This window comes from Scomber scombrus, chromosome 17 (assembly GCF_963691925.1).
Source record: "Scomber scombrus chromosome 17, fScoSco1.1, whole genome shotgun sequence".
NCBI classification, from domain to species: Eukaryota; Metazoa; Chordata; class Actinopteri; order Scombriformes; family Scombridae; genus Scomber; species Scomber scombrus.
Window position 1 is genome coordinate 9,940,974 of NC_084986.1, and position 27,470 is coordinate 9,968,443.

General features: G+C 42.0%; 1 protein-coding gene across 2 annotated transcripts in view; it reads right to left on the reverse strand.

Annotated features, from left to right (window-relative positions):
* LOC133997421 (kelch-like protein 29) overlaps positions 1–27,470 on the reverse strand; it is a 215,909-nt gene that overhangs the window by 42,514 nt on the left and 145,925 nt on the right. For both annotated transcript variants that reach the window (XM_062436992.1, XM_062436993.1), the window contains exons 7-10: positions 21,022–21,218; positions 18,580–18,692; positions 17,519–17,665; positions 5,515–5,713 (exon numbers count right to left, since the gene is read on the reverse strand). In XM_062436992.1, the coding sequence (XP_062292976.1) occupies positions 5,515–5,713; positions 17,519–17,665; positions 18,580–18,692; positions 21,022–21,218 (656 nt within the window). The remainder of the gene's footprint in view (positions 1–5,514; positions 5,714–17,518; positions 17,666–18,579; positions 18,693–21,021; positions 21,219–27,470) is intronic.

Here is a 27,470-nt window from a genome sequence, read left to right on the forward strand (position 1 = left end):
TTTCTCTCTCTCTCTCTCTTGCACGCCCTCTTTTTTTTCTCCTTCCCTCAAATACCATTCCAGACTCCAGAAATAAAATCGGAAGAGGATCCGCTGAAGGGCACTCTTCACATAGAACGATTAAGACATTTCTGGCACATTCTCTTGCATCCTGCTTTTCCAGTTTGAGAGGTGAAACAGAGTAATCTCACGCTGCATTGGCTCTAAAAGACAAACCAGGCTGAATAATTACACAGAGCAGGACAATAATCAACGAAGTCCTGACATAAAAAAACCCACAAAAAAACCACCTCAAAGCTTAAAATTGTCTTTCCAAACCGCTGACAGCTTCCCCGTTGCGATCGCCTTGCTAAATGCTTAGCGTTGAGGCTGTGCAGCCAGAGAGAAAGATGACAAATAAATTCAATTATTGCATGAAAAGGAGTCACTGTCAGTGTTGACGAGGATCAGTTGAGGAAACGACGAGGCGATCAGCGAGAGAGTGTTAATCGCGCCTGAGCCAGAAGCAGTAGGTGGCAGGCTTCAGAGGAAAGCCATCTGATGATCTTTTATGCTCTCCTTACAAGGTGTGAATCTTGTTCTCCTTTCTTTTGCACTGGCGGCACTCAAGGCCGCCCTCCAAGGAGCTGCTGGCTGACGGAGGTGTGAATGAGGAGATGAATGTCACGCCTACATGCTTCGGACCTCACAGAACAGCCAGCCTGGTTTTATTGTCTCTACACTGTGGATGCGAGCCAAGCAATTGTGCTGGGTGATCTAATGAAATCCATTGTTTTAGACCACCACACAACCAGGACACTGTGTTTTATTTGGCTTGCCTTCTGCTGCAGGAATTCTACCTGCTTGATAACATTTTACACAGGGTCAGTTTTGCAAGAAAAAAACTTGTTCTAGGAGGCTTTTAACCGAATAATCTATAACTACAAACACCAATTAATGTATAAGGAAGGATCACATAGATAAAATGCTTGTACAGAGACACAGGTGCATACTCCTATATCAGTAGCCCTTGCTGCTGCTGCTGCTTCTGTGTGTGTTACTGTAATTGTTAAGTGTTCCACTATGAACATTTGATTACAGATGATGAAGTGGACGGAGAGAAAGACAGGCTGGGAAAGAGTGAGGCTACTGTTAAGGATTCCCTCCAACAGTGTATGTACTTTATGGTTTAACAATGTGTGTGTGTGTGTGTGTGTGTGTGCATGTGTGTGTGAGCAAGACAGAGAAACAGTGTGAGTCGAGCTGGACCCCTGCGTCTCCTAGTCATTACAGCTCATTTGTCTGAGTGCTATTCCACTTGGCTGGGTTGAGTTAACACTTTGCCCTGGCACTCTCCACCCTCCTCTGAGCCGAGCACAGCGACACATGTGGAGAGAAGGAATTGGGAACATAATGTATGGGTTTCTGTGGGCGCGTGCACATACACACACAGCTTGTATACCAAAGAAAACCTTTGCCTTCCCCTAATAGCACACACATTTACATATATAGATATTTAACGCCTCCAAAATCCGAGTGCATCTTAGGACTTGAGACAAGCATGTTTGTGAGTAAACACCCCATGAACCCTGGGAAACTCTAATGACAGCTAATCAGACGCACATCCACACTCTAATTAACCAATTACAGTAGCAGCTAATACACATACAGTGCCTGGAATCATTATGACACACTCATAGTTTTCACTTTACCCAAGACTCATTTCTTCTTTCAAATGAGGAAGATAGGCGACTGTTAAGAGAAGACACCAGCTACACCCTCCCATGCCTTCCTGAAAAGTTCACTGTTGCAGCAGGAAATAGGTACAATGAGATGCAAGTTAAAAATAAGTTACATTTTATATGAGTGTGCACATCATGTTGAAAACGACATAAAATGAATATCAAGCAACTCTTTATGTCTAAAATTGTATTCATGTTTGAAGATCAGAGACAGCCAATTTCTATGCTGACTATCTTTTTGGCCACTTAATTAACATCTAATAAAATTAATGGGCAGAGCATCCACTCAATAAAACACTCCAAAATGCAAAATTGGTGCACAGCAATACAGAACATTGTCTCCTTTTTAGTCAGTGAGGCAGCTTAAAAATAAACGTTATGCCATGGTGGTTATTCAGACTTTTATTATATGCCTAGTGCTAATTCTGAGAGAAAAAGAGCTTCGTCCAAATGTTATTCAACATTATACATATATTTTTGCTTCGCACCAGTTCACATTTCACTGGATCTTTTTCATTGGGTCATAATATAACATTTAAAGCTGCTCTAGTCAATATTTTAAATTAACAGTGGAAATAATGTGGAAGGAGACACTTGTAGTAAAACCATAGTGAATTGTCACTAGACTCTTCAGTTCCCCTCAGCTAAAAGGAGCAGCATCTTATTAACTCATCGATTTAGTTTTATGTCCTACAACTTCACAGTTTTAAACATTCACTCTCTCTGCTCTCACAAGAGTTGTTTTCAACAGCAGCAGGTAGCTGTTTTCAGGTGAAAAAACTATCTACACTACCTTTAGTGCCAAACAGCAAAAAGACAAAACTAGCAACTTGCTGGTGAACATAGCAGAGCCATGTATTTGTCAGGTGGACAGAAATCCAACTCCAAATAAATGCTAATGTTGCTGTGAATGTGTGAATGAGATAACATGTTTGTTAACACTTTCACTAAGCAGATAAATATGCCAGCTTGTTGTACAGCCTCTAGTTGCAAAAAAGCAATTAATGCAGGTTAAAGTTTAAACTTATAGAAAATTAGAGGCGGACTAATAACTATATCAGTATGGCAGATATAACTGATTTCAACTTGTCACATTTGCTATCGATACTGTGTATAGAGTAACAACAAACTGCAGTATAGAAACACCAAATTTATGTTCTAAAAAATGAATATTGGCAGATGTATTACTTTAACATTTTTTAGAACTTTGAAAGTCTTTTAACACTGAAATCCAGTATTGAAAGCCTGGCTTTATCAATAAGTAATAAAGGAACACTTGCACTGCAAGTATAACATCAAACATCTGATTCACAGACTGAAGTCTAGATGTGAAAGGATATTAATAAATATCTGGCTCAAAAGAGTAAATTAAATTTCTAGATTGAAAAAATGTCATTTCAATCCATTCAAATTTATCAGTAGTAAGAAGAATGAATGTGTGAGCCACTCAGACCACTCGGCCATGCTCACACACACTCCCACACACACACACACACACACACACACACACACACACACACACACACACACACACACACACACACACACACACACACACACACACACACACACACACACACACTGTATGAACACAAACACACCCATTATAATACACCCACATATTCACAGATTGACTACGCTCAGCAAGAAGTGCTTCACGGATGGCAGTTTTCCTTTCTTTTTCCGCTTGACAGACTTATCAACCAAGCTCAGGTGGTGCCCCATCTGCTTGCGCACATTTAAAGTACACACACACACACACACACACACACACACACACACACACACACACACACACACACACACACACACACACACACACACACACACACACACACACACACACACACACACACACACACACACACACTTTCTGCTTACACAAGAAGACACATGCTCAAGGAATAAACTCAATCAAATGTCTGCCCTTCAAATTTCATTTCTGATCCCCCTGGCTCCTTCTCTCCCTCCCTCTCTCCGACCACATCCCGACCTCTCCTCCTGTTCTTCCACGTCCCTTCACTTTCTTGTCCTCTGTGAGCCAGCCTTGTTCACCAACAACCTCAAACTCTCCTCCCAATCTTTATTTTATTTTCACGTCCACGTGCTAGTCCCCATGTCTACCCTGCAATCCCAATGACCATGCCCCCTGCTGTGCAGAGCCCATCCTGTCCAATGCAGCAGATGGCTGAGCAACACACACACGCACAAACAATCACGACCACAGACGCACACACGCAGGCATACAAAACACACTCAGACCTGAAGGAATGCACACAGCTACAAAAAATGTCAAAGTAAATTTGTGTTTATCTGTACACCGGGTGCAGTACATCAGAACACATGCGTGCACAGTTTTTCACACTTCATTCGATGAAACCAACACACAAACATACTGATAAAATGCCTGGCCCAGATAGTCAGTCATAATAAGAACTTCAGCTTCAGAGAAGTTCAAAACTTGATCGAGAAAACATATTTCTCATTCACTGAGCCATCGGGGCATAATGCATCATGAATGTATTAATCCCAGCAGCATTTATGCATTTATATAATTCTGTTGTACAGAGCCACAAGCTGCTGTGAATCAATACACACTTCAGTCTGCATAATGAGGCTGTAGATATGCACATACCAAACACTATAAAATGGGCCTTGACAGAAAATGCTTCAAGAAAGTGCTGAGAACAAAGAGAAACTACTGGATAGAATGCTGAATGCAAATAATGCCACAAATGTCTTTTCTCAAGAGGCAAATGATTTTTTTATGAAAGGCCTCATGCGAATGCATAACAAGCAATTAAAGATTCAAAAATATTAACCTAACGCAAGTCCCCCAGTGTTTGTTTACAGTCAACATACTGGCTGGACAACAGAGTTGGCTAGTAAACTGACCTCTCCATAAAGTGCCATTTGTTAGGCAATTATCTTTATTCTACCAAGCAGAAAATAACTTGTGCTGAATAGTAAGGTGTGCTGGTGCGAATCTCATAATACCATGCAGACACCATAATTAGGCAGCTCTACACGGGGAAAGAGTGAGGTCCTGGCCGACCTGAGGGAAAAATCCAACGGCCAAATGTAATTTGCAGGAGCTTTCCAATTTCCATGAATGATTCTTTGATTTTAACGATGTAAACAAACATAGTCTTCAATGACTTGGACACTGCCAGCGACCGGAAAGTGAATGGTTGGCTGGTTGCTTAGAAAGCGAGGACAGACCTGACTGTGCCTAGCTGGTGTTAAAAAGTTGTTAGGGGATGTTTATGTGCTGGGTTTGCTGTAAAAGAGTCTGGGTCTCAGTAGTCCACAAACCCTGGGAGGCCGTTATGGTTGGCCACTTCCAACTTTCATGGTAAACGCAATCATACTTGGCTCCAGCAGTCACTTGTTTGAAAATAGAAAGCAAAACCTGCCCTGACATTTGGAAATATGATCTGTTGCTCACATGTGCATGTAAGCATTTACTGTAGTTGTGTGAAAAAACATTATGGAGTTCTGAACCATTGCTTTCCAGTTGGTGGATACAATCAATACAATGCAGTGGCAAGACTGGGTCTCCTTGTGGAGATCTGACCTCTCTGTCACCTTGTTGCACTGAAATATGAAAAGTGGGTGTGAGTGTGTGGGTGCATGGATCCAAGAAATGCATTCTGGGTCAACTACACCTGTGGGCGGCAGATCATGTCACTGGCAGCTTGTTTTTAGGTCGTACAGGCCAAAGATGACGCACATCACTTTATTTATGCTTTTGTGTCTGAATGTGTGTGTGTGTGTGTGTGTGTGTATGTACCAGCAGAGAGTCTTGGCCGGGTTCTGGGTGTCTGCATGTCTTGCCGTGCGTGGGGCAGCATGTGGTAGCGCTTTGCTTCGTTGACCAGATCACGACACGCTTCCGAAGATTTGATCAGCTCCTCGTTGTCCACTACGTTCAGCAGGTAGGACGGATGGATGAAGGGAAGACGCACCACCGCCAACAGCTCCGACAAATGCTGAAAAGACAGAGACATAGTGAAACAGGAAAAGCAAGGTTAGAGGTTGAAGGCTGAAATCAGTGAGTGATGTTTAAATAACATAACAGGGGAAAAAATAAAGAAACACACATAACCACCAATAAAATAGCGTTTGTGGATATTGAAATTAATTTAGACTGAGTGAAATTACAAGGGATGATCAAAGAGGTTTTATATGAACATCATTAAACAAAATAGAAACGCAGTGGATCAAAGTCAGTAAACACAGACACTCACATCTTTCACAAGGAACACAGTTGGATTAACTCCCCACTTCATTATGAATGTTTTTTGCTGTACAAATAACTTTGATATCTTAAAAGACAGGAGAAGCAACTATCATGTTTGATAAAAGCGTAGGCTGCTGTAAGTCAGGAAAAGAAAAGAAGAGACCATTAGATCAGTTACCTTCTATGTCAAGACCTCAAAGCTTCATTTTGACACCCTGCTTGCGTCAGGTTTCTATTTCTATACAAGTGCAGGACAATATGCCCTCGCAAAGATGGAAGGATGAGAGAATAAATCCACAAAATCCTCTGAAATGCTGACAGCTTTTTTTATGTATTCGCAGTGAAAGGCTTATTCATGCTCGTACATTTGCAAAAACTACTAACAACTCTGGAGACTTCTAATTGAGTCATTAAAAGCAATTCATCAGAGAACAAAAGGATGCCAATCATGTTTTGCCAAGTTTTCAGTAAGATCCGCTCACCATCTCATTTTCATGTGCATTTCGTTAGGCTGCGAGAGCCGAAACAAGGCAGCGGGGGGGATCTTACTGCCACCTTCTGCTTCCTATTTTTTCGGCCTCAAAATTAAATCTTTCAATCTGACAGCTCGTGTTCTTCTGCAGCCAAATTTGGATCCAGTTCTGGCTAATCACAAGCCATTCAAACCATGATATGAAATCAAGATGCCCTCGCCAGCTATAGTTGTTGTTTTTAATATTTGATAAAGAAAAACGAATTAAAACTGATTTTACACAACTACGGCTTAAAATTGGAACCTTTTCCTCTAAGGGGCCTACTGAATGAAGATTATGCTTTTAAGAGGGTTAAATTGAGAGTAATGGGTGTGAAAAGAACCTTGACTAAGAAAATCCTCAACGAAAGCAAAACTAATGTCTCTGTACATGTTCTATAGCTGGGTGTGCGTATGTTTATGTGCTTGAAATGTATAGGTGTTCAGATGCAGAGGCAGGGCATACTGTTGCCAGGGCAACCTTGTCTATAGCTCTGGCTGCCGAATGCTTTTTTTCTTCTGTGTGTGTGTGTGTAAGTGTATGTGTGCCGGTGTGTACTCCCATGGGAGTCTCATCTATGTCGACAGTAAAAGCTGTAAACAAGCTTGGACAGAGCGACAGAGAGCTGGGTGGATATTGACCCCTCTGACCTTTCGGCACAGAGCAACGTGACCGAGCCGCACGGGGAGAGTGACAAAACAACAGACTCAGAGAAACATCATTCAGGGGACAACAAATAATACGCTGACACTCTACCTAAGCATCTCTCTCTCTCTCCCACCTGAGGCCTTTTACTCTGGCATGTGTCCCATTTGTTTTCTACCAATGTCCTGGGCACGTCTGACCAGAAAGCAAGGAATCAGACAGAGAGAGAGAAAGAAAGACAAAGCGGAGGAAAGAAGGGAATGGCATGAGAAGGAGGGGTAGAATGAGAGGTACTACAACAAGAGCGGAGAAAAGACAAGATGAGCCAACTAAAAGTGAGCTGAAAAGATGACGAGAGGACAGGAGAGAAGACGCGACAGTTCCACGGTGGTAAGAGACATTTCCTTTCTGCAAGCTCATTGGGAGTGAAATGCCGTCCTGCAGATGGGACTGTCTGCTTCCCTCCTCCATGAATGCGCACAGCTTAGCCAACAGTTTATCAAACACACAGCTCAATACCCACATAAATATTGGTGGGCGCTCGCAGCGGCTCAGCTCAAACACGTAAAACCAAGCTCCTCTATTCTTAAAGGTTAAATATATGACATTCAGCCCCGATGCCGCCATGTTGAACATGCATGCTTACAAACATATAACAAAGAAGCTCAGACACACACAGAGGGAGTGTGACTTCATTCTCTGCTCAGGATGACATTATTGTATATCTTTACATAGAAAATAGTTGTTGTTGACATCAAGTGGGGCTGCATCACACCTTTAATGGAAGAATCATTAGCTTAGGAGAAGCTGCTACTTCCAATTACAGTGTCCCCATAGTGGGATATATGCCCCAGTAGTTACTTAATCATGTCACACTCAACTGGAGGTGACTTAAGCTTCAGGATTGCTTTTCTATTACAAGTTACATGTCTCCACATTTGCCACAACCTCACCTACATTTATGTTATGACACATATTTGACTTATATTATAAATCCCTTTTAGAACAATACCCTTCAATTTACAATTTAAGGAAAAGGAAACTCCATTTTGTTCTACTGTATTTAAAGTCAGTTTGGCTCATAAGATCATTTTTGTGTGTTTGCAGGTCATCTGAAATAGGTCCACAACTGACTTTTCTGCCCTTCGGAGCTAAATTAAAGCTGTATATGGGGCAGTTTCAGCCAGGTGGTGCCCTTAGTGGCACAGCAGAAATAAGTATGCTCAAATGTCTGTGGGTGTGTGTGAAAATCTTGCTCCCATTTGGAACAGCAGGTAGACAGGTTAGAAAGCCCTGGGCTTGAATTTTTGTCTTGAGTCCTCTCTGGGGTAGATTTTGCTTGTTGTGTGGATTTCTTTCAAATATTCAGGTCTCCTGCAACCAAAAAGCATGAAGCTGGAGAGAGCGAGTGATTTCTGTATTTCTGTGTACACTCATGGACTATCCCAGGTGTTTCTTTCTCTCTTGTGCAAAGCGTGCTGGAATGGATATCAACGACCTTGAATAGGAATAAGCAAGTATAGAAAAACAGTCATCAGGTGTGGAGTGGCACTTTCAGAAACAAGCTACTTTCAGAATTTTAATGAACAAATGAATTCTGAGCACAACCAGTCAGCAGGTCGCGAGGTCAAGGCAAGATGGACAGAATGGGCCGCCTTGGAGTTCTGTGCACGTGTGTGTGCTCATTAGCAGTAGCATCTTGGCACCTTGTGAAACCACATTCAAGTCAGTGCTCAGTCACACTTGTATACGCTTAGTTAAGTTTCCTCATACCTGTGGAAAATAAATAAAGAAAAACAAAAGCATCTAATGTACCATCTGCAAATCTTAGATGCACACAAACCCACAGCTGTTGTGGTCTTTCTTCCACTTGCCAACCATCTTTAAAATGGCAGTAAAACTACTTCAAAGAGACAGCATCTGGTCTCTGCAAAAAGGCAAGGACTGCTACCACATAAATATCCACCCAAAAAATATGCCGATACACGTACATTCACACGGAGCGGTGCACATGTGAATACAGGAATACAAAGATGGTTCACCAGTAAAGTATGTAGCACTGTATTATAATGGTATGCTGTTTGTGGTCATATTTGTTGTTAATCTGGTTGGTGTCTTGGCTGTAAATCTTTTTTGAAGAGATTAAAACAACGTAAAGTCACTGAGGCTGACCTGTGATTTAATAAACAACCATGGATCCAATTGTGGGACAGCCCTGAGTGTGCGTGCATGTGCATGTGCGTGTGCGTGTATGTGGATGGGTCTGTGTGGTTTCCAGACTGGTGGGATAATGCCTGGCTGTTTTTCTCTACTATAAAAAATTACTCTCCATCTCTAATTCTAACTAACTCACTATCTCTCCCACTTCTTTTTCAATTTCTGTCTCTCTTGCCACCTCCATTCCAGCTCCTCGCTCTTCCTCCCACACATGCATATATCGGCATGGAAATGAGGGAGAGTTGCACATTTGCTGCTAATATTCAAATCCAAAGTGTCAGACCCCACAAAAAAAGAAGCTTCATGCCAACCATTGAATCTACTCGAGTAGAAAATAATGCAAAAGCTGTTTACTCAAAGTTTTTTGTTAAATCTTTTCAAATAATGTCGTTTTTTTTAGTTTTTTTCAAAGAAGACACATTGTCACATTGACACTGCTTTGCACTTATGTCTTCATATCCCATATATTTTTAGTAGGTACAGTACTTCTTAATTTTCTTGCATTACTAGTTTTCAGCGCTGGAGTCTGTGCGGTCGTATCTTGTGGTCACTGTCCTACCCATGGTCATTAAATGGACAGTTAATGCTTATCAAGTCACATACCTACATTATGTGCTAATTTTACGGTGGCAGCACCTTGATTAATCACATACTCTTATGCACATTTAAATCAAATATAGTTCAGGTGTGCTCTAGGACAGGACAGTTCATTCTATTTTATTACTATGTTGTTAATTACATGTCGTCTTCTTTTAGATCACTTGACACTGAGTAAACATACTTCATTTGAAGGTGAGTTTACACCATATTTGCTTTGAAAAGCTTTTAAATGCCTTGGTTTACTCTATACAATGAATCCATTTATGGATTATAGAAATCTTACAAAAAGCAAAAGGCCCCTTCCCTCTCCAAAAAGTGGGCTTTGTTTAAAAAATAAGTCAATGTAGAATATGCAACTGTCAAGAGGGATCTATTGAAGAGTGAAATGATAAAATAAATTAATGTGATTTTGGATTGAACTTTCAGAGGCATTTCCTTTTTGAGAAAAATAACCAGCACAGCTGCACCATTATAATCCTTTAGTCCAATCCCTTTGCTGAGATATATTAAAAATCTACAAGCAGTTCTTAACAGTTTAGCTTGTTCATCCCCTCATCTTCACCACCTGTTTGAAACTTCATTTTTCTATCAAAACCCAAACTGTCAAAATTGTTTTTACTCATCATGGTTGAGCTTTCCTCTTTTTGTGGCAGATCTGTACGCACATACACGTAACCCTAATATTGCCAGCGTGTGCCTTCCTGGTGAATTGAGGCTTAATTCCTCAGTGTGGGTAATTAAATTACCCCGTCATTTTACTTTATGTAAACCAGGATAAGTCATTTTTTACATGTCTGAAATTTAATTGAGGTCTGACTTTGCAGTATCTCCAAAGCTAATCTAAAAGTTAAGTAGATTTGATATTTAAACAGACTGAAACCTTCCTTGGGTGTTAAGTCTGGTAAATATTGATAGAAGCTAAGACTTGCAAGCTTTTATCTTCCTTTTTAGGGGCATGGTGAGTGACTACATGCACTCAATGCATGCCATATGAACTGTGCGCTAAAAGGGTTATATTTCTGTGTATATGTGTTCATGTGTGTGACATGAACCAGGTAAATGAGAGCACTCACGACACACAGACCTATGACTGACATGTCTGCACTCAGCAGATGAGAGCAGGTGGCAGGCATGCATCAGCCTCTCAATTTCTCTCCATCTCCAACAAGCTCTCGGGCAATCACTCTCTCATGTACAAGCACACAGAGTGAATGCGAGCGCCGTCCCTGCAGATGAATAGTATGACCTGTCATTTTCATCTTCTCGCCCACTCATGCAGGCAATCTTTGTATACTTTTAAACAGAGACGACAATCTAATGGATTCAAATCTTAACAGCTATGGTGCCAACTGAAAGAAAAAGAGCCTACTTTGCATTTAAAGAAAAAATATTCTCTTCTTGCATTCTTAATATGGAGTTTAGTGGGTTTTTTTGACATGTGGAACATATGGAAGGTAGTCTGAAGACATATGGAGAAGTCACTACTAGTTTGTCCATCCACACACACTGCCCCTGTTCAATTCTCTCTGGACAAGGAGCATTTATAAGGAGTCCATATGTTTATCCACTTGTATTCTGATGTGCAAACCAGGTAACACCTTCTGGCTTCACCTTTCTAATGGTCTGTAACTTGCACATTGACCCAGTACACAAGAACACTGGGTCAATGTTCTCAGTGCCAGTGGATGCACATGCCCAGGAGCCACGTCAACATGCATATACTGCTAAACCTGCAAGGAAAACAGAGCAGCACAGCCCAGCTCTTAAAAAAAAACCCACACATACACACACACACATATTCAGGCAGGTGGATGTGAGTGGGTTTTTGAGCCTGGTGAAAGGCAGGGATAATGTGTCTAACAGGGAGCCTCTCAGATCTGTCAGAGGCAGCAGAGAAGCAGCCGGGAGGCCGCCATCCGCTAACACAGATGACAAATGTCCACTGAGCATTTCCCATTCCACTACTGTCAGCAAGGACTAACGCCTCTTACTGTGTGTGTGTTTGTGTGTGTGTGTGTGTGTGTGTGTGTGTTTGTGTGTGATTTTGTGTGTGTATGCGTGTTTGTGAAATGATTCAGTGCCACGGTTGCATCAAATAAATGACACATGAACGCTCATATCTATTTGCTTTGCTCCGAGCAGCTAGGAGTATGCGTCTGCTTTAGTGTGAAAAATGGACAATCTGATGCTTAAAACCCAGCCTATATGGAAAAAAACACACAAAAAAACCCCCCACACACAAACTTGCTCACTGACTCACAACAGTGTGTTCAGTAGAGCGCATGCCCATGTTTAGCCTCACATCGCTAACAAACGCACTCAGCTGAAATGACCACAGCTCAGTGTCCTTTTGAGTGCGTGTAGGTTTCTGTGTGAAAATACACACGTACCTTTCCTACTGGTAACACATTATGGACGAGTAAAATATGCTTGTGCAAATGGTCCTTAATATGAGTTCAAGAGATGTCCTTGTTTTGCTAGGTGTGTTTGCGTGTTTTTGTGGCTGCATGACTGTGTGTGCATATCAGCCAGGGGGAAGGATGAGGGGGATGGAGAGAGATGTAGCGGACGACAGACGCTGACTGCTGCCCTGAGCAACTACTGACAGGTGCAATGTGTTCTCCTTTGAGGCCTATTTCAGCTTGAATTCATTCAAAGAAAAAAAAAAATCTAATTTCTGCTCATTTCATTAAAAACATTATTACAACAGACTGCTTGCTGTGTATTGGCAAAAAACTTTCTGGCATTGCCTTGTTTCTAACCTGAATAATCTTACATCATCAGTCATAGTATTATCTATGTTATATAGTATCTAGTAACTTCTGTATTTCCCCTTAGTGCAGTACATTTTTATTATTCCTTTCAAATCTTGGGATAACACAGAAGGTTGCTTCCTTTGAACAGATAGCGCAATTTGTTTGTTCTGCATGCATTGTATCGCTCCCGAAACTCTAGAGTGCTTATAAGAGAGCCCAGTGGAAATGAGATGCCTTTCACTCGTTCTGGATATGCAGCCGCCGTGGTTGAGTGGTTGTGTTCAACTGGTTGCACACATCAGGACTGAGCGTGCCCTGGGACGACAAAAGGACACAGATGAGAATGGAGGTCCAGAGTTCACTGGCTTGCATCAGATCCCGTCACCTCGCTAATACACAAGTCGGAGTCGGGTTGATATACAAGTGACTTTCAGGCTTGTGTGAACGTTTGAGTACAGGACTGGGATCTGAACAGTGACATCCTGAGTATTTTTTTGTAAATCCTATGTGTGTGTGTGTGTGTGTGTGTGTGTGTGTGTGTGTGTGTGTGTGTGCATGCAGGAATGTGTGCTTATGAGTTGAAGAGAAAGAGACAAAGAAGACGGGAGGCAGAGGCGCAGAAGAAAAAAGCCAGGACTGCTCGGTGCATCAATCTCCATTGTCTGGCTACGTATCCTCAAGAGTGCGTATTTGTCACAGATCATGCTGGCGGTGGCCTGCATCGTGTTCATTTTGGCTCACTCCACAACAGTTTCGGTTCCCTATTCAAGGATGATTGTTGTGACATAAAGCTCCTCGTCTAATAAAATAAAATAAAAACCTCTTTTCTAACGGTGCATGACGATGAAAAATTTCCATTTTGAACATGGAACTTAAAAAGAGAATCACTAAATTAAAAGTGAAGCTTCTGGTGAAAGGGTTATCTGTAGTTTTGTAAAACCATCAAGGAAACTCAGTTTATATCCCTACACAGCATCAAAGCATTTTTTGTCCTTTGATAATTTTATACTCTAACAACATAATGATAGCATCATTTGTTCTGGGAATATTTCTTCTTAATGAATGCTGTGGAAAAGATTGCAGTACCACATTACTACAGTCGATTGTATAAAATCCCCCAAATAGGAAATAGTAACTTATAAGCATATGAACAGATAACTTTAACAGTATTAATTTGGCCTGGAAGCTGCAAATGTCAGGCCAGGCCATTGTTATTTCTGATGAGTGGACAGCAGGTCCCTGCTAATGACAAGGCTGGCCTTTTTTATCAAGAAAATACACCATTAACTGTCCTTTTTAGCTGTTACATTAGTTGGCCACTTTCCAAAGAGCCTCTTTTGTCAGGTTGAGTCACCTGGCAAGATAGGATCCTTTATGAAATATGTTGAAGTGAGGCGTAATGGAAGTCCTATTCAGGGATTTGGCAGAGACGGGCCTGTTATAATTGGAGCCATGTCTGTGGTCGTCCCACAAAGGACTGTTCGATGAAAGGAAGGACAGGTCTCTCTCTGTCAGCACCTTCAGAGCGAAAACACGACGCAGGACACAGTTTTTGCACCCTCTTGTTTATGTGATTTATGAAACCGGTGACTTGCAGGCTGAATGTGGAGGCGGATTTTAATTCTCAGATGTGATGTTTCATGATCAGCAAAAGTTAGAGATAAGCATAATGAATCTGGGGCTGCAACAATTTCTATTGATTAGGCTGTTTGGGTTTTTTTTCAATTACAGTAATATGTTTGGCATTTTCGCTCAATAAATGACTGTAGAATAATAGTTTGACCTTTTGAGAAATGCCCTTATTTGCTTTCTTGCCAAGAGTGAAATTAGAAGATTGATACCACTGACATATCTGACAGTTAAATACGATACAACTAGCTTTCAAATAGGTGCATTTCGATCTAGAAAGACGAGTACATGAAGTAAAGATAATTGTTTATTTTAACAAATGCTGTCACAAAAGTCTTTGGCACTTAGACTGTACAGGACATTTTGTAATAGAGGGGTATCAGCACTGAGCGGCACTATAAATCCCTCCACTGGTGGTAGTGGCTGATGACTTTGCTGACTGATAGACTGATGAAGCAAGGCATTGATAGGGGAGGTGGAGGGGTGCACATAACAGCAGTGTGAATGCACTAAAGCTGAGAGAGGGATAATTGTATTTAAAAATACAGCAGTGAGATGATAGGATAACAACAGATGTGTGTCACTGTGCTATTGGATAGATGTGACCAGCTGATGTGAACAGCCGATGTCTCAATTGACAGCCCGGGCAATGATGGCAAGGAAATCAGGACCGAGCATGCGTGAGAGATGTGAATTGCAGGGCTGGTATGAGAAATAAAACTACAGGCCTAAGCATGCAAAATTGCTAAATCTCTATTTCCCAAAATGTTATATTATGCCTTTTAAGATGAATAAATTATCAAAATTGTTGTTAATGTTATGTCTACTGTATCATCAATTAATGATGCTCCTCTGTTGCAAGGGTTGTTCCCTCAGTCTCTTTGTGTCTCATAGCAAACCATTATTAACGCTCAAATGTTCTCCTGTCTCTAAGCGATGTCCGGGCCCTGTTTCCTGGTGCCATTGGATGTTAGTGACAGCATAGCGGAGAGAGAAAATTGCATATAATTTACGCAGCGCCTTCAATATGCCACTTTTCCACTCTATAGCCTGCAGCTTACATCCCCACAGCACATGCATGGACGCACAAACACACAAAAACACACACATACACGCACTCTGAGGCGAATGAAAAACGCGCACAAACTTAGCTCCAGGCTTAAAGCATTTCCTCCTCCTTGCCTAAGTTTTTCAGCAGTGCTGTGACTTTCTGCTCTGACATGTCATTAAAAAGTGTCACAGGTTCTGGAGGAGTGATTTTCCCTGCACTCTTCCTACAAACCAGCAGAGGGGACAGAGGTGAGGGATGGTGGGAATGATGAGCTGCTGCTGGACCATGCGTGTCAACTCAGACCTCAGGGTCACCTAACCTTCTCCTGTGGCATGATGGAAGCAGCCTATTCCCTCTCTGCTCTCCCCCACTCCTGTCCTCTCTGCAGGCACCCGGCTTGCTAGTTGTTTTTTCGGTCACACATGGGCAGGAGATTTGAGCTTGACCGAGAGCTCAATCACATCTCCGCTGCCTGGATGTCATAGCTGTGCACAGAGGCACAAACCGATGAATATCACATTAGAACACAGGGCTCTTTTTCCATTCCCCTTTCTTCACTTTCTCTTTCTCTTTTCTCAATCAGTCTTCACCCGTTTCTGTCTTTCTGTCTTCCTCTGCTTCTTTCTCTCACTTCACCTCTCTTCCTACCTCTTCTTCTTCTCTCCCTTTCTCTTCAGAGACGGGTGACCTGGGTCTCTTGTCTCAGGAACCAGTGTGGTAGGTTGTTCAGACAACCGGGAAAATGTTCCATTTCTTTTTTCTTCTACTTCATCTGAGTAAGTCACCTCTGCACCTCTCCATTAGAGTGTGAGATTGCAGGAATCCGCCGGACTGAGCTGGCTGAAGGTTTTGGACGCAGATGACAGGAATCGCATGTCCTCTTAAAAACTATGCATCAGTCTTGTCGTGGTTTTTTTTACATTTGCTGGGCCACCGAGTCAAATTTTCTATCAGTCACCCCACAAATTTCAATTTAAGTGGATTTCTCAGCAGGACTGTTTGATACCCACGTCATAAAAACGTCTTAGATACAGTTTCTCTCTTAGTACCTATGTAAACCACTCTTCTTTCTCATGTCTGACAGGCATCTCCATCAACTTTCAATGGTTTGTCCATATACTTTGTGTTGCACTCAATACTCTTCACTACAAAACACTCAGTGGGCCTGATGGATATCACCATAATCTCAAAGTGCCACATATCAAAGGATAAAAGCTAAATGTTTAATCCAAAAGGTGAAAAATTCAAATATTGACATATGTGCCTCATAAAAGTGGGGGCCAATAAAGTTACATTGATTGCAGAGGTCTGCACCGAATCTGATCCAGCTGATATAAGGCAGTTCTCCCCCTTGCTGTTTGATGAGAAGACATTACTCTGAATGGATAACTCTTCCAGTGATAGATCGCTGTAATTTATCTGATAATCTCACCTCCTTTTTTAAACAGCCATAAAATACTTGAAAATCATCAGCTTTAAATTCACGGTTTTGTGACTGAATCCATAAAAATCTCATGACCTGAGGTTTTAACCAGTGGATGGATATCTGTCTACAGCACGGTCCATTTACCTTTTCATGAATGTGAGCTTGAGTTGATGCTGTGACCTTGACGCTTATCGATTTCACGTTTGTTAAAATTTGACCTGCTGTACCTCGCTGTCAATACCTATCTAGAGGATATAACCTTTGAGGATGATTAACAGCCTCTAGGAATACATCAAACACCTGTTAAGGGGGAACAGAAAATAGACTGCAGCTGTCTGCATTTTTGTTGGTTTTTCATGCTCTATAGTGTCTCACAAACAAAAGTTTAACTAAGAATAGAGCGCATTCGGGGGGCAAGGCACTCCTGGGATTATGAACTGCTGTGTTAGGCTGCATCTGCAGCATAATGTTGATGAACACCACCAAGAGAGAACAAGTAGTCACTTTTCTGGTTTTCCATGCTGTATACCTCTCAGAGCAGACAGCAAGGGTCGATAGAACAACTACACTAATACCGCTGTCAGTGGTAACGAGGGTTTTATCTCTTTTTTTTTTTGGCCTCGTGACACACAGTGTTTGCTATTTGGAAGTACACAGTATTGTTGGAACAGAGCAGACATACACTTCACAGACACACTCATCAGCTGCCTTTTACTACCTGCACTCTGGAGTTGGGGTCCGGTTTTATCCATTTGAGGACAGTCTCATAGACCAGCTCCTCAGCCTTGGTGTTGAGACTGTCGTTGGACAGATAGGCCACCAGGTCCTCCTTGGACACACTCAATATCTCTTCCTGCCCCGCCACCTGAGGAATGACAAATTCAATTGGTTAAACCCCTAAAGCTTTCACAGACTAGCACGTACAGTAGAGTTGGGGCTTGCCAATTCAATCATGCTAAACCATATCTAATGGTAGGACTGTCATTCTGAACAAAAATAAATCAATGTTGATGATCCTTGTTTACTTCCTTCCTAGGAGATTAATAGAGGGTTGACACTGAAACTGGTCTGGTACTCAGTAACAGTGTTTAAAGCTATTTAATCTACATGTTGTGTAGACATAGCCTGGCTTGCTAATGTAAGCACCTGGTAAGTCTACTGTACATTCAGGAATTACTTGGTTTGACTCAGAGTTGGAGGGCATGTGGACCCACTGGTTCACTATGACTGTCACTTCTGGGGTGCTGCGTACAGTAATCAGGGATAAGATGGCAGCTCCTGGTCAGTAAATACCTCATAAAACGCAGGCTGGCTGCTGCTCATTAAACCATGTCTCGTTTTGTATTTCTACATGTGCTAAATACAGAAAATGTGACATCATGTGAATGTGGAGGCTTTGACATAGCTAAGCTGAGTAAGTAATGTAAGTATTATATCTGACTTCTTTACCTTTATGTTATACTGTTGCTTCATGTATATTTTTTATCAAAGCCAACCAACTGTAATATCAATTTATTTATATATATATATATATATATATATATATATATATTTTATTTTTATTTTTTTAACCAAAATTGACGTTATCTTTGATTTATTGATTGATGAATTCTAATATGGTTATGATTGAAGATACATTATAACGCTGTTTTCTGATTTATTTGTTGTTTTCTGATTTATTTGCTATTATCTCTCATCTGTGAAGCTTTTTTGTAGCGTTGTTCAATTGTCTGAGATCAATGAATGGACTGTTTGGAAAGAAGCTCCATCTCTACCCACCTCAGGGAAGTTCTGCAGTGCAAACGCTTTGGCCATGTTGTGGAGCTCCGTGCAACTCATGGCTTCAGCCATAGCCAGGACCCCTAGACAGTTAGCCGCAGTCAACTGTTTCTCTGGGGTCAATAAGCAAGGTTGGCGAGGGAGACGGACAGAAAGACAAGACACAAAAGGACAGACAAACCAAAACAAGGAAGAAACAAAGACATAAAGTAGATTGATTAGGAAAGATAAAAAACATCACTCAGACATCCATACAAAATCTGAAGTAGAGGGCTACAGAGATGGAAAAAGCTGTTGCAGGTACCACAGACCCACAGCCTATCGGGGTGTGTATCTGCCACAGACTAAGGTAGAACAAGTATAATAACTCAAAACAGCTCCGGGGACAAACAACGAGGGGAATCGATAGCTCACAACCTAGGTAGGAGGTGGCGGATGACAGGGAGTGGGATTTGGGATTAGCTGGGCCACTTTACAGGAGCTGTGTCAGATCTTGGGGTCTACCATACACATACACACAGCTGAGAATATATAAAACTAACCTGATGGCCAGGCCAGCAGGGAGAGGGTTTATGTTACCATCTGCGATCTTTTCTAAAGGTACAGCATTTAAGGTGGTGTGCCTAATTTTAGTTTTTTTTACGCACAAGCTATTTATCACAAAAGAGAAGAAATATATTGGTTGTGTAGTCCACACACACACACACACACACACACACACACACACACACACACACACACACACACACACACACACACACACACACACACACACACACACACACACACACACACACACACATAAACACACATGAGCAGGCAAACACATGGATCAACTGAGCAGTGTCCACTGGAAGAGGCCTGATTAAATAAAAGACATTAAAGGCAATAAAGGCAAGCAACTCCAGGCCTTTTTTTTATCACAAAAGAATGAAATTATTTCCTAAATAAACATCAACCAATAAAGGTCACCCAACATCTGCTAAATCACAGCTAAACAAAAGCCAAACCAATGACCAAATAAAAGCAGGCTGCATGCTGCATCAGAGTGGGAGTTAGGGAGTAAACAAAAGGCTGCCTGAAAATGACCCTGTTAAACCATTTGGGCAGATGAAGAGTTATTTCGTGGTGTATGCTTACATACTCAGAGCATTATGCTCCACAATCCTTTCATCAGTTTCTTCAATGCCAGACAGCCAGGTTTGCAGTTTATTTTGTTGTATCAAAGTGGGTCTAGTTAACTTAGATGAGTAGAAAAGGGACTGCAATCATGTTTAGGTTGAGACAATGTGAAGATATTTGAAAAAAACCTCCCATAGTGAACGATATCTTGATAGCAGTTGGACTATCGAACGTGTTGCCTCTTCTCTTTAAATGTTCAGCTAATTAAAACGAGCAGCTTGTACAAAATAAGTGACTTAGTTTGTATTTGCTTGAATCTGAAGTTCTATTAATAAAAAGACAAAGTGGTGTAAGTAGGTTGAGAAGGTGTTTGTCATTTCTCCCCTGTGTATTTGTTATAAACTTCAATAATATCTGACACAGTATCAATTTCTCTTTGCTCAAGGACACATGCCTGCGTCTGTACTTTCCCCATTCTTAATGTGCTGAAATGTCATGAATCTTGTCGAGAAAGAATGGATTGACGTCTCACTGGCAATGAAGTCTACAAATGGCTTCCCTGTTTTCCTCGTTCTTTTTTTTTTTTTCCTGCCCAAATAGAGAAAAACAAATCAATAATGTGGCTGCTGTTTCCCTTGTGCTTTCCTTCCACTCCTCTCCTGCCTGCCTGACCTTTTTGGTAACATGCAACTTCCCTTGTGTTACCCAAAATATTTTATTAAATAGAATGCAAAACCTGACATTTTCAGCTTTTTTTGGTTGCCTGACCCACTAAAATCTTGAACATGCCATTTGATTTTTCATGTGACCCCCACAGGCCCCTGAAAGCCCCTCCCCCTTCTTTGCTCCACTATCCGTAACTTGTCTTAGTATCAATCTGTTTTGCTATTTTTCGATTCCATCATGGTTCAGGCCAGAGGATTTGACATTTAAGTGACAATTGCTCCGTGACCTTTTTATAAGTCTGCCCCCGTGATTGGTCTTGCCCACTGGGACGAGATCTGAGGCATCGTGCCCAACTGAGAGCGTTAGCAGGCAGGTTCCTCACACTGCTGCTAGCTTTGGAAACATGACAAAAAGGATTGTGATGTGCCAGAGTCAGGATGGAAATTTAGGCTCCACAAGACATTCTGTAAGGCTATGCATAGTGATGAAGCATGACAGCGTATGAAAATACACAAGGCTGTAGATACTGCATGTTTCAGGAAAGGTCGCATTGGAATATCTGATGTAATAAGTATGCGCACATGCTTGCTGGCACAGCCACATAATACAAACACACACCCAGCCCCCACCCCCCCACCCCTGGGCTGTTCCTACCTAGGAAGGAGACACAGACTTTACAGAAGGTGTTGAACTGGAACTTGTTGGCGGCTTCCAGCAGCGTCTTGGCGTTGGCTGAGTCGATGACTAGGGATCCCGTGTAGACAAACTCAAGCAGCAGCTCTAGCACGTCTGCGCTGATGTTGCTCATGTTCAGCTCCAACATCTCCCCGTTCCGCGTCTCCCCCGATGACCTGATCGATCAATGACGGCAGAGAGAAGCGAGTTAACAGAGATTCTGAGAGGAAAAGGCAAAGAAGCAAAAAACAAAAAGAGGACACAGAAACGTGTATGCTACACACAACACCTATAAAACACCTGGGCCAGTACGAGAGTGGGGAGAAAATAAGAGAATCATTACACAATAAGATAAGAACATAAAGTGAAAAGGGACAGAAACAGAACTTTGAATGGTGTTCTACTTTTCTATGGGGCTATAGCAGATTTGCAACTATAGTGCTGCATCTGAAACAAAATGTACTCTCTGAACAAAGATTAGGCAAACAAAAGTTATTGCTTTGCTTCAACAGGCATGCTTATCATGTGTGCTTTTCATGTATGCATAGTTTTAATGGTGGACATGCATACATGGCAGGGTACATACTGTGTGAGCTATCGGACAGAAAACAGAGAGAAAGAAAGTGACGGCACAGTTCATTTACTGACACATGACAGAATGCAGACAATGCTGGTTAAAGCATCTCGTACTGGAGTGTGCCCGCTGTTCGTGAGCCTATGCTGCTGCAGTGTGCGTGTTGGATATCAAAGCGGCATACCCACTCATACTGGCGTGGTGTAAGAGTTGCCAGGGAGTGCTTGGATGAGCAAATTAAATAGAATATGATATCCCATCGTAATGTAGAGCCGGAGATGTGTGGGGGGTGGGGGCCGCTTTCGGGACTAGGAGACGTGGTGACTTCATCGGGATCAAATGGCCGAGATTAGTTCACATGCAGGATCCCCCGGAGGAGGTATAAAAGCGTTAAATAACACCTCGCCACCCATGTTTAATGTCCCATGTGAAACAATAATCCACTCAAGGGCAAAATAAATGGAATCAAAACCCCACAGAACGCATGCCCCCACTACTGTGTCTTTCTCCCTGCGGCTATGGACATCAACAATATGAAAAGTACCCTACATTAAGATGGATGGAGGCTGTTTGCTTCTGTCATTCACTGTAGCACAATAATAACACTCTGTCTGGTTCTGTGTGTGTGTGTGTGTGTGTGTGTGTGTGTGTGTGTGTGCATGCTCGCGTGTGTGTTCATGTGTGTCTCTTTTCCTTTTCTGTTGGAGCCAGTTTGTTGGATTAGAAATCATGACAAACAGTCAGCATTTAGTGAGACACGGACAGCAAAACAAACAAGATGAGACAGGTAGGACGGAATGGTTAGAGTGAAGACGAGGGGAGTCGATGAGGAGGAAGCAAAAGGAGGGAGGCAGGGCGAGACAGTTCTTCCACAGGGAGCCAGCAGCCATCCTTCTGAGGGAGGGGTTGGGTTGTTCCATGACTGTGCCTTGGTCTTTTAAATAAGAGATACCCCTGCCCACCCCCGAAAAAAATCCACCATCACACCTAAACAGAGCCTTTGTCCCCGCTGCAATAATCATCAGTAGCCTGTAGTATATGAACTGAGACATTAGTCGTCATTTAAAGCGCACTCAGGAGGTGAAAGGGGAGAAGGACAAAAATAAAATAAAAGACAATGGCATTTGTTTCTGGATGGACATTGGCTGGAAAACCAAGGTAGTTACTCTTTTTCCTCCTGCAAAGCAAAAAGCCACATAGTGTTATTGCCCTTTTTCCGCACAAAGCCCTGCAGTGGGGGCAGGTAGTAAGAAAGAAAGAAGGGAAAGGGTGTGCCGTTCAGGGTTAAAGTGATGGAGGGAGGTGGGGAAGAAAAGAGGGAAAGGGGAGCTAAAAATAAAAGAAGAGCATGCTCATCAACCTGGTCAATTAGTGCAATAGGAACCAGCTCGAGTGGCAGTTTGTTTTGTCTGAGCACTTATGTTATGGAAATGACTTTCCGGAGCTTCTAAAAGAGGTGGATATTTATGCTGCATCTGATTGCAGACTTGAATTTAAATAGTAAAAGATGGAGGCAGGGAGGACAGGAGAGACAGAGGAGATAGGAGAGATAAGGCGAGGGAGGGAAAAGATGGGCACACTCAGGCAAAGAAATTTGTTTGTGAAAAATGCACCACTTATTCAAGAGGAAGTCTTAAAATCAGCAGACTGTCAAAATGGTGGTGAGCAGAGGCAGAAAGGAAGGAGGGGAGTGGCAAAACACGCACGCGCATGCACACACACACACACACACACACACACACACTTTCTAATACATTCTTCAACCTAAAACAAGCCTATTTTACAGGGAATACATTTAGCTTGTTCTTACAAGACCATTTATTCTGCGGGAGTACATACACTACCGAGATATGTTAAGATAGGAGCTCATTCAGATGCAAAGCTTGCACTGTCGGAGCTAAAAATGGCTTTCTTTTACATTTTTTTGTCATGACACAAATCAGGAATAAATTAATTGTTTATAAAAATAAACAAAGATAATGTGGAAGCTTTTTCAGTGTTGGGATTCATGTTTTGCATGTGTTTGCTTTGTGGTATTGAGGCCATGATATCTCATCCAAAACATGAGGTGTGACATGGGAGATATCAAGGCTATTTGGCTGGAACAAGTCCAGTCAGTGTCAGATGCTCTAAAGGACAAAAAGGACAAGGTGACAAGTAGGTGGAAAGTATAAAAGCCCATACCTCCGTCCAAGTGTGAACACATTGCCATCAGCACAAAAAAACCCCAAAACTTAAACGGGGACATTGGATTGACAGAACTTTTGACATAAAAACTTGACATGGAAGTTTATTTTGAGAAGTAATGATGGGAAAGGGAAATAAGGACCATCTCCAAAGCCAATATGTTTCAGATTGGTGTAGAGCAACATTTCATCATTACATTTACAATTTAAAAAAACCCTTACAGGGCAGTGCACTCAGGGCTCAGCTGCAGTGTTCACACAGGGCCGACACTGTAATGGGCTTTAACACAGCTCTCTACCCATCTCAAAGTCATAAAACTCTGACTCACAAGCATAGGAAACCATGGGTTGAAAAGAGAGTGAAGAAAGGAGAGAAACAAATGGCATGAAAGCATGTGTCAGGACTGCTTAAAGGTTCTGAGCTTTTTACATTACTGTGGTGCGGAGATGCAGTGGCCATAAATTAAATGCCCGCAGAGCACACTTATTGGAAAATCCCGAGGGGTAAAATGGAATTACCGTAGATGATCTGTAACCCCGCTCTGTGCATCGGCCCTTTAAAGGGTAGGGTAATAGGTTTTTTCGTGGGGGAGAGGGCACACGTGTGCATACATTTCTGAGCAGCATTATATCCTTCAGGTATCATGGGGTAAGATGGCAGGTTGACTGAACTCATGCTGTAATGGAGGCCTGAATACTTTTTATGAGCAGGGCAGTGGTGGAAGAGCACACTGCAAAGAGGGAGATAGACATTTTAAAGTTTGTTGAAAGATAAGGGGGTTCTGTTTCACAATAGAAAATGATAATAAATGGATGTGTACAAACATTTTCTACAGCATTTCAGTGAAAAGGGTTATGTTTTTGTTATTTTAAGCATCATTCTAAAATGTCTCATGACTCCAGAGGAGTATCTCCCAATAGGAACATTTTCTAATTTTTTTAATCAAATTTCTTACTTTACCATTGCCTGCTGCTACATTTCCACTCATTGCAAATGAAGCCATTCATTACTTAAGTGAGTACTTTGATTAGTGAGTGTGTGTGTTTTTTCTGTGTGTGTGTGTGTGTGTGTGTGTGTGTGTGTGTGTGTGTGTGTGTGTGTGTGTGTGTGTGTGTGTGTGTAAAGTGTGTGGGTAGGCCAGGGGGAAAAAAAGTGTAACCTGAACTCTCTAACCCTCCAGGAATTACATCTCTACTTTCTATCTGACTAATGGCATCCTGCCTGGATAGCACACAATAATTTTGTTCTTGCATCCTACACACACACGCACCCACAAACACACACACAAAAATGAATGCAGTGTAGCACGCACGCACGCACGCACGCACGCACACACACACACACACACACACACACACACACACACACACACACACACACACACACACACACACACACACACACACACACACACACACACACACACACACACACACACACACACACACACATTTGCACATACAAAATTTCAAGATTTCAAGTACATACTGTACATATACAACCTAGTGGTTTATTGTGAGCTGACAGGGGGTCTGGATGGCAGTGAAGCTGGTTGGGAGGATGGGTGGGATACAAAGCGTGTAAGGAAAGGAAGTCTCTCTCTGCCTCTCTCTCTCTCTCTCTCTTATTTGACCTCATAAAGATGTGGACAGTAGAGAACCACGTGCTGCATCAGTATAATTCCAGCCGCAGTGGAAAAGTGACCTGAGCGGCACATGGGAGGCCGTAATTCAATGACAGACAGGCCTTTGGCAGTCTTTGCTCCTCTCTGATCGAGCTTGCGACATGCTGCCTGGCCGCAAACACCACAGAGCTGTGACCATAATGATCTCTTTTTATCGCTTCATACTCTCTGCCTGAACTTACTTTTATTCCTCTGTTTTTGTTCACTTTCTGTCCCTCTCTTGTCAACATTTCACTGCTACTCTACGCAACTTTCCTTTCCATAGAGCCAAGGTGCCACATACCTTATAAAACCAACAACAGTCTCGTTTGATGGTGTCATGTTAACATAACACTGACGGTCATGACTTAATTAGATCAAACCAAAGGCGTCTTATGAAATAAACAGTTTAACAAATTCATAAAAATAGTCTCCAGTGTGAAGTCAGATGAGAAAATTTCTGTTTAAGATATAATCTCATGAAAAATGACAGTGTTATGACAATAAATCAAAGTAGTTTTACAATTAATTAACCAATTAATTAGAATTTGCTCTATTAAACTGTCAAATTCAACAAGAAAGCTCAGACAATGTAGGCAGCAGCAAGCATGAAGATGAGCTTGATGAAATTCAGCCCACTCCTTTGGGAGCCTGGGTGTCTTTCAGGGGTCCTGTTTTCATGCATAAATGAGCTGGCTATGTCCTGGATAAGAGGCACAGACGAGACAATCTGATAGACAGGTTAACCAGCATGGGGGCTTCAGTTCTCTCCAAAGTCACTTCAGTCTCTCAGGAAGGTTTTCTGCTATTGTCAAGGTCAAAAAAAGACCCAGACTCACTTTTTTATTCATGCAGCGTGTATGAGTGTAGCTGTCATGGAGATGAGTGGTCCTGGTACAGACGTGGCTCTGTGGCTTTTTCTAACTATGACGGAGTCTATTCTCTCTCTGGCCTTCCTCTCTCCTTGCACATTCAGGAGGAACAAGTGTATCTGTGGCAAGCGAGGAGGCCGCAGTGGCTGATAAGCAGCTCACCGCTCTCTGATGAGCTCGCTGTGGAGGCTGCATGGCTGCAGGGAAAAATGGCAAACTTCCCTAAGGCATTCAAGCTACCGCTAGCGACTGTGTATCTTTCTGTTTGTCTTTGTCTTTGCTCAGCACTTCATCTCTAGCCATGCAAGCAAGTACAAACACACAGTCACACACGCAAACACACAGTCACACACGCAAACACACCAAGGCAGCAAAACAACTTTGGGTCCAGGGGACTCTCAATCAAGCCGAAAACACCTGCAAGGATTTGAAGTAAGGATGAGGACATTAGGGATTTATGGTATTCCCTCTTCGGAAAACAAGTCAGATAAAAAGAGACATACGTGCGCTATCAGACTTTACACAGTCACACTCACGCATGTATACACACATCTAGAGACACTAAAAAGCTGCCACACAGAAACACACAACCACACGTGTATGTAGACAGGCACGCACGGAAACAAAACAGCTCGTGAAGACATAAAATGTGGAATATGAAGGGCAGAATAGTAGGGGAATACTTAGATCCACATCAAATGAATACATTAGTGGAGGGTGGTGTTAACCAGTGAAACTGGTGGCTCCGTAAGCTGTCTTAGATGTGCTTTTGTTTTGTCCTTTGTTTATGAGTCTGACATGTCTTTTTATTACACTAACCAAGATTTATTAGCATATGAAAAGGGTGTTTTTCAGCAAAAATTCAAGAATTAGCAACAGAAAAATAAGGTAGCTTGGGAGACAAAAATCCCTCTGCCCACAGAAGACAGCGTGACTTTGGTGAATTACCACCCATAGTGCAGAATGTATGATTCTTTTGTTTTGGCCCTTTGGTGAGTTTTAAAACATCCCCAGTCATGGAACATTTTCACTGCTTATTAAAATGGAAATGTGGTTAAATTGCCCTACATGGGGAGGAAAGGTAATGACGAGGGTTGACCTTTTTCTCCAGTTTCAGATACATTCATTTGAG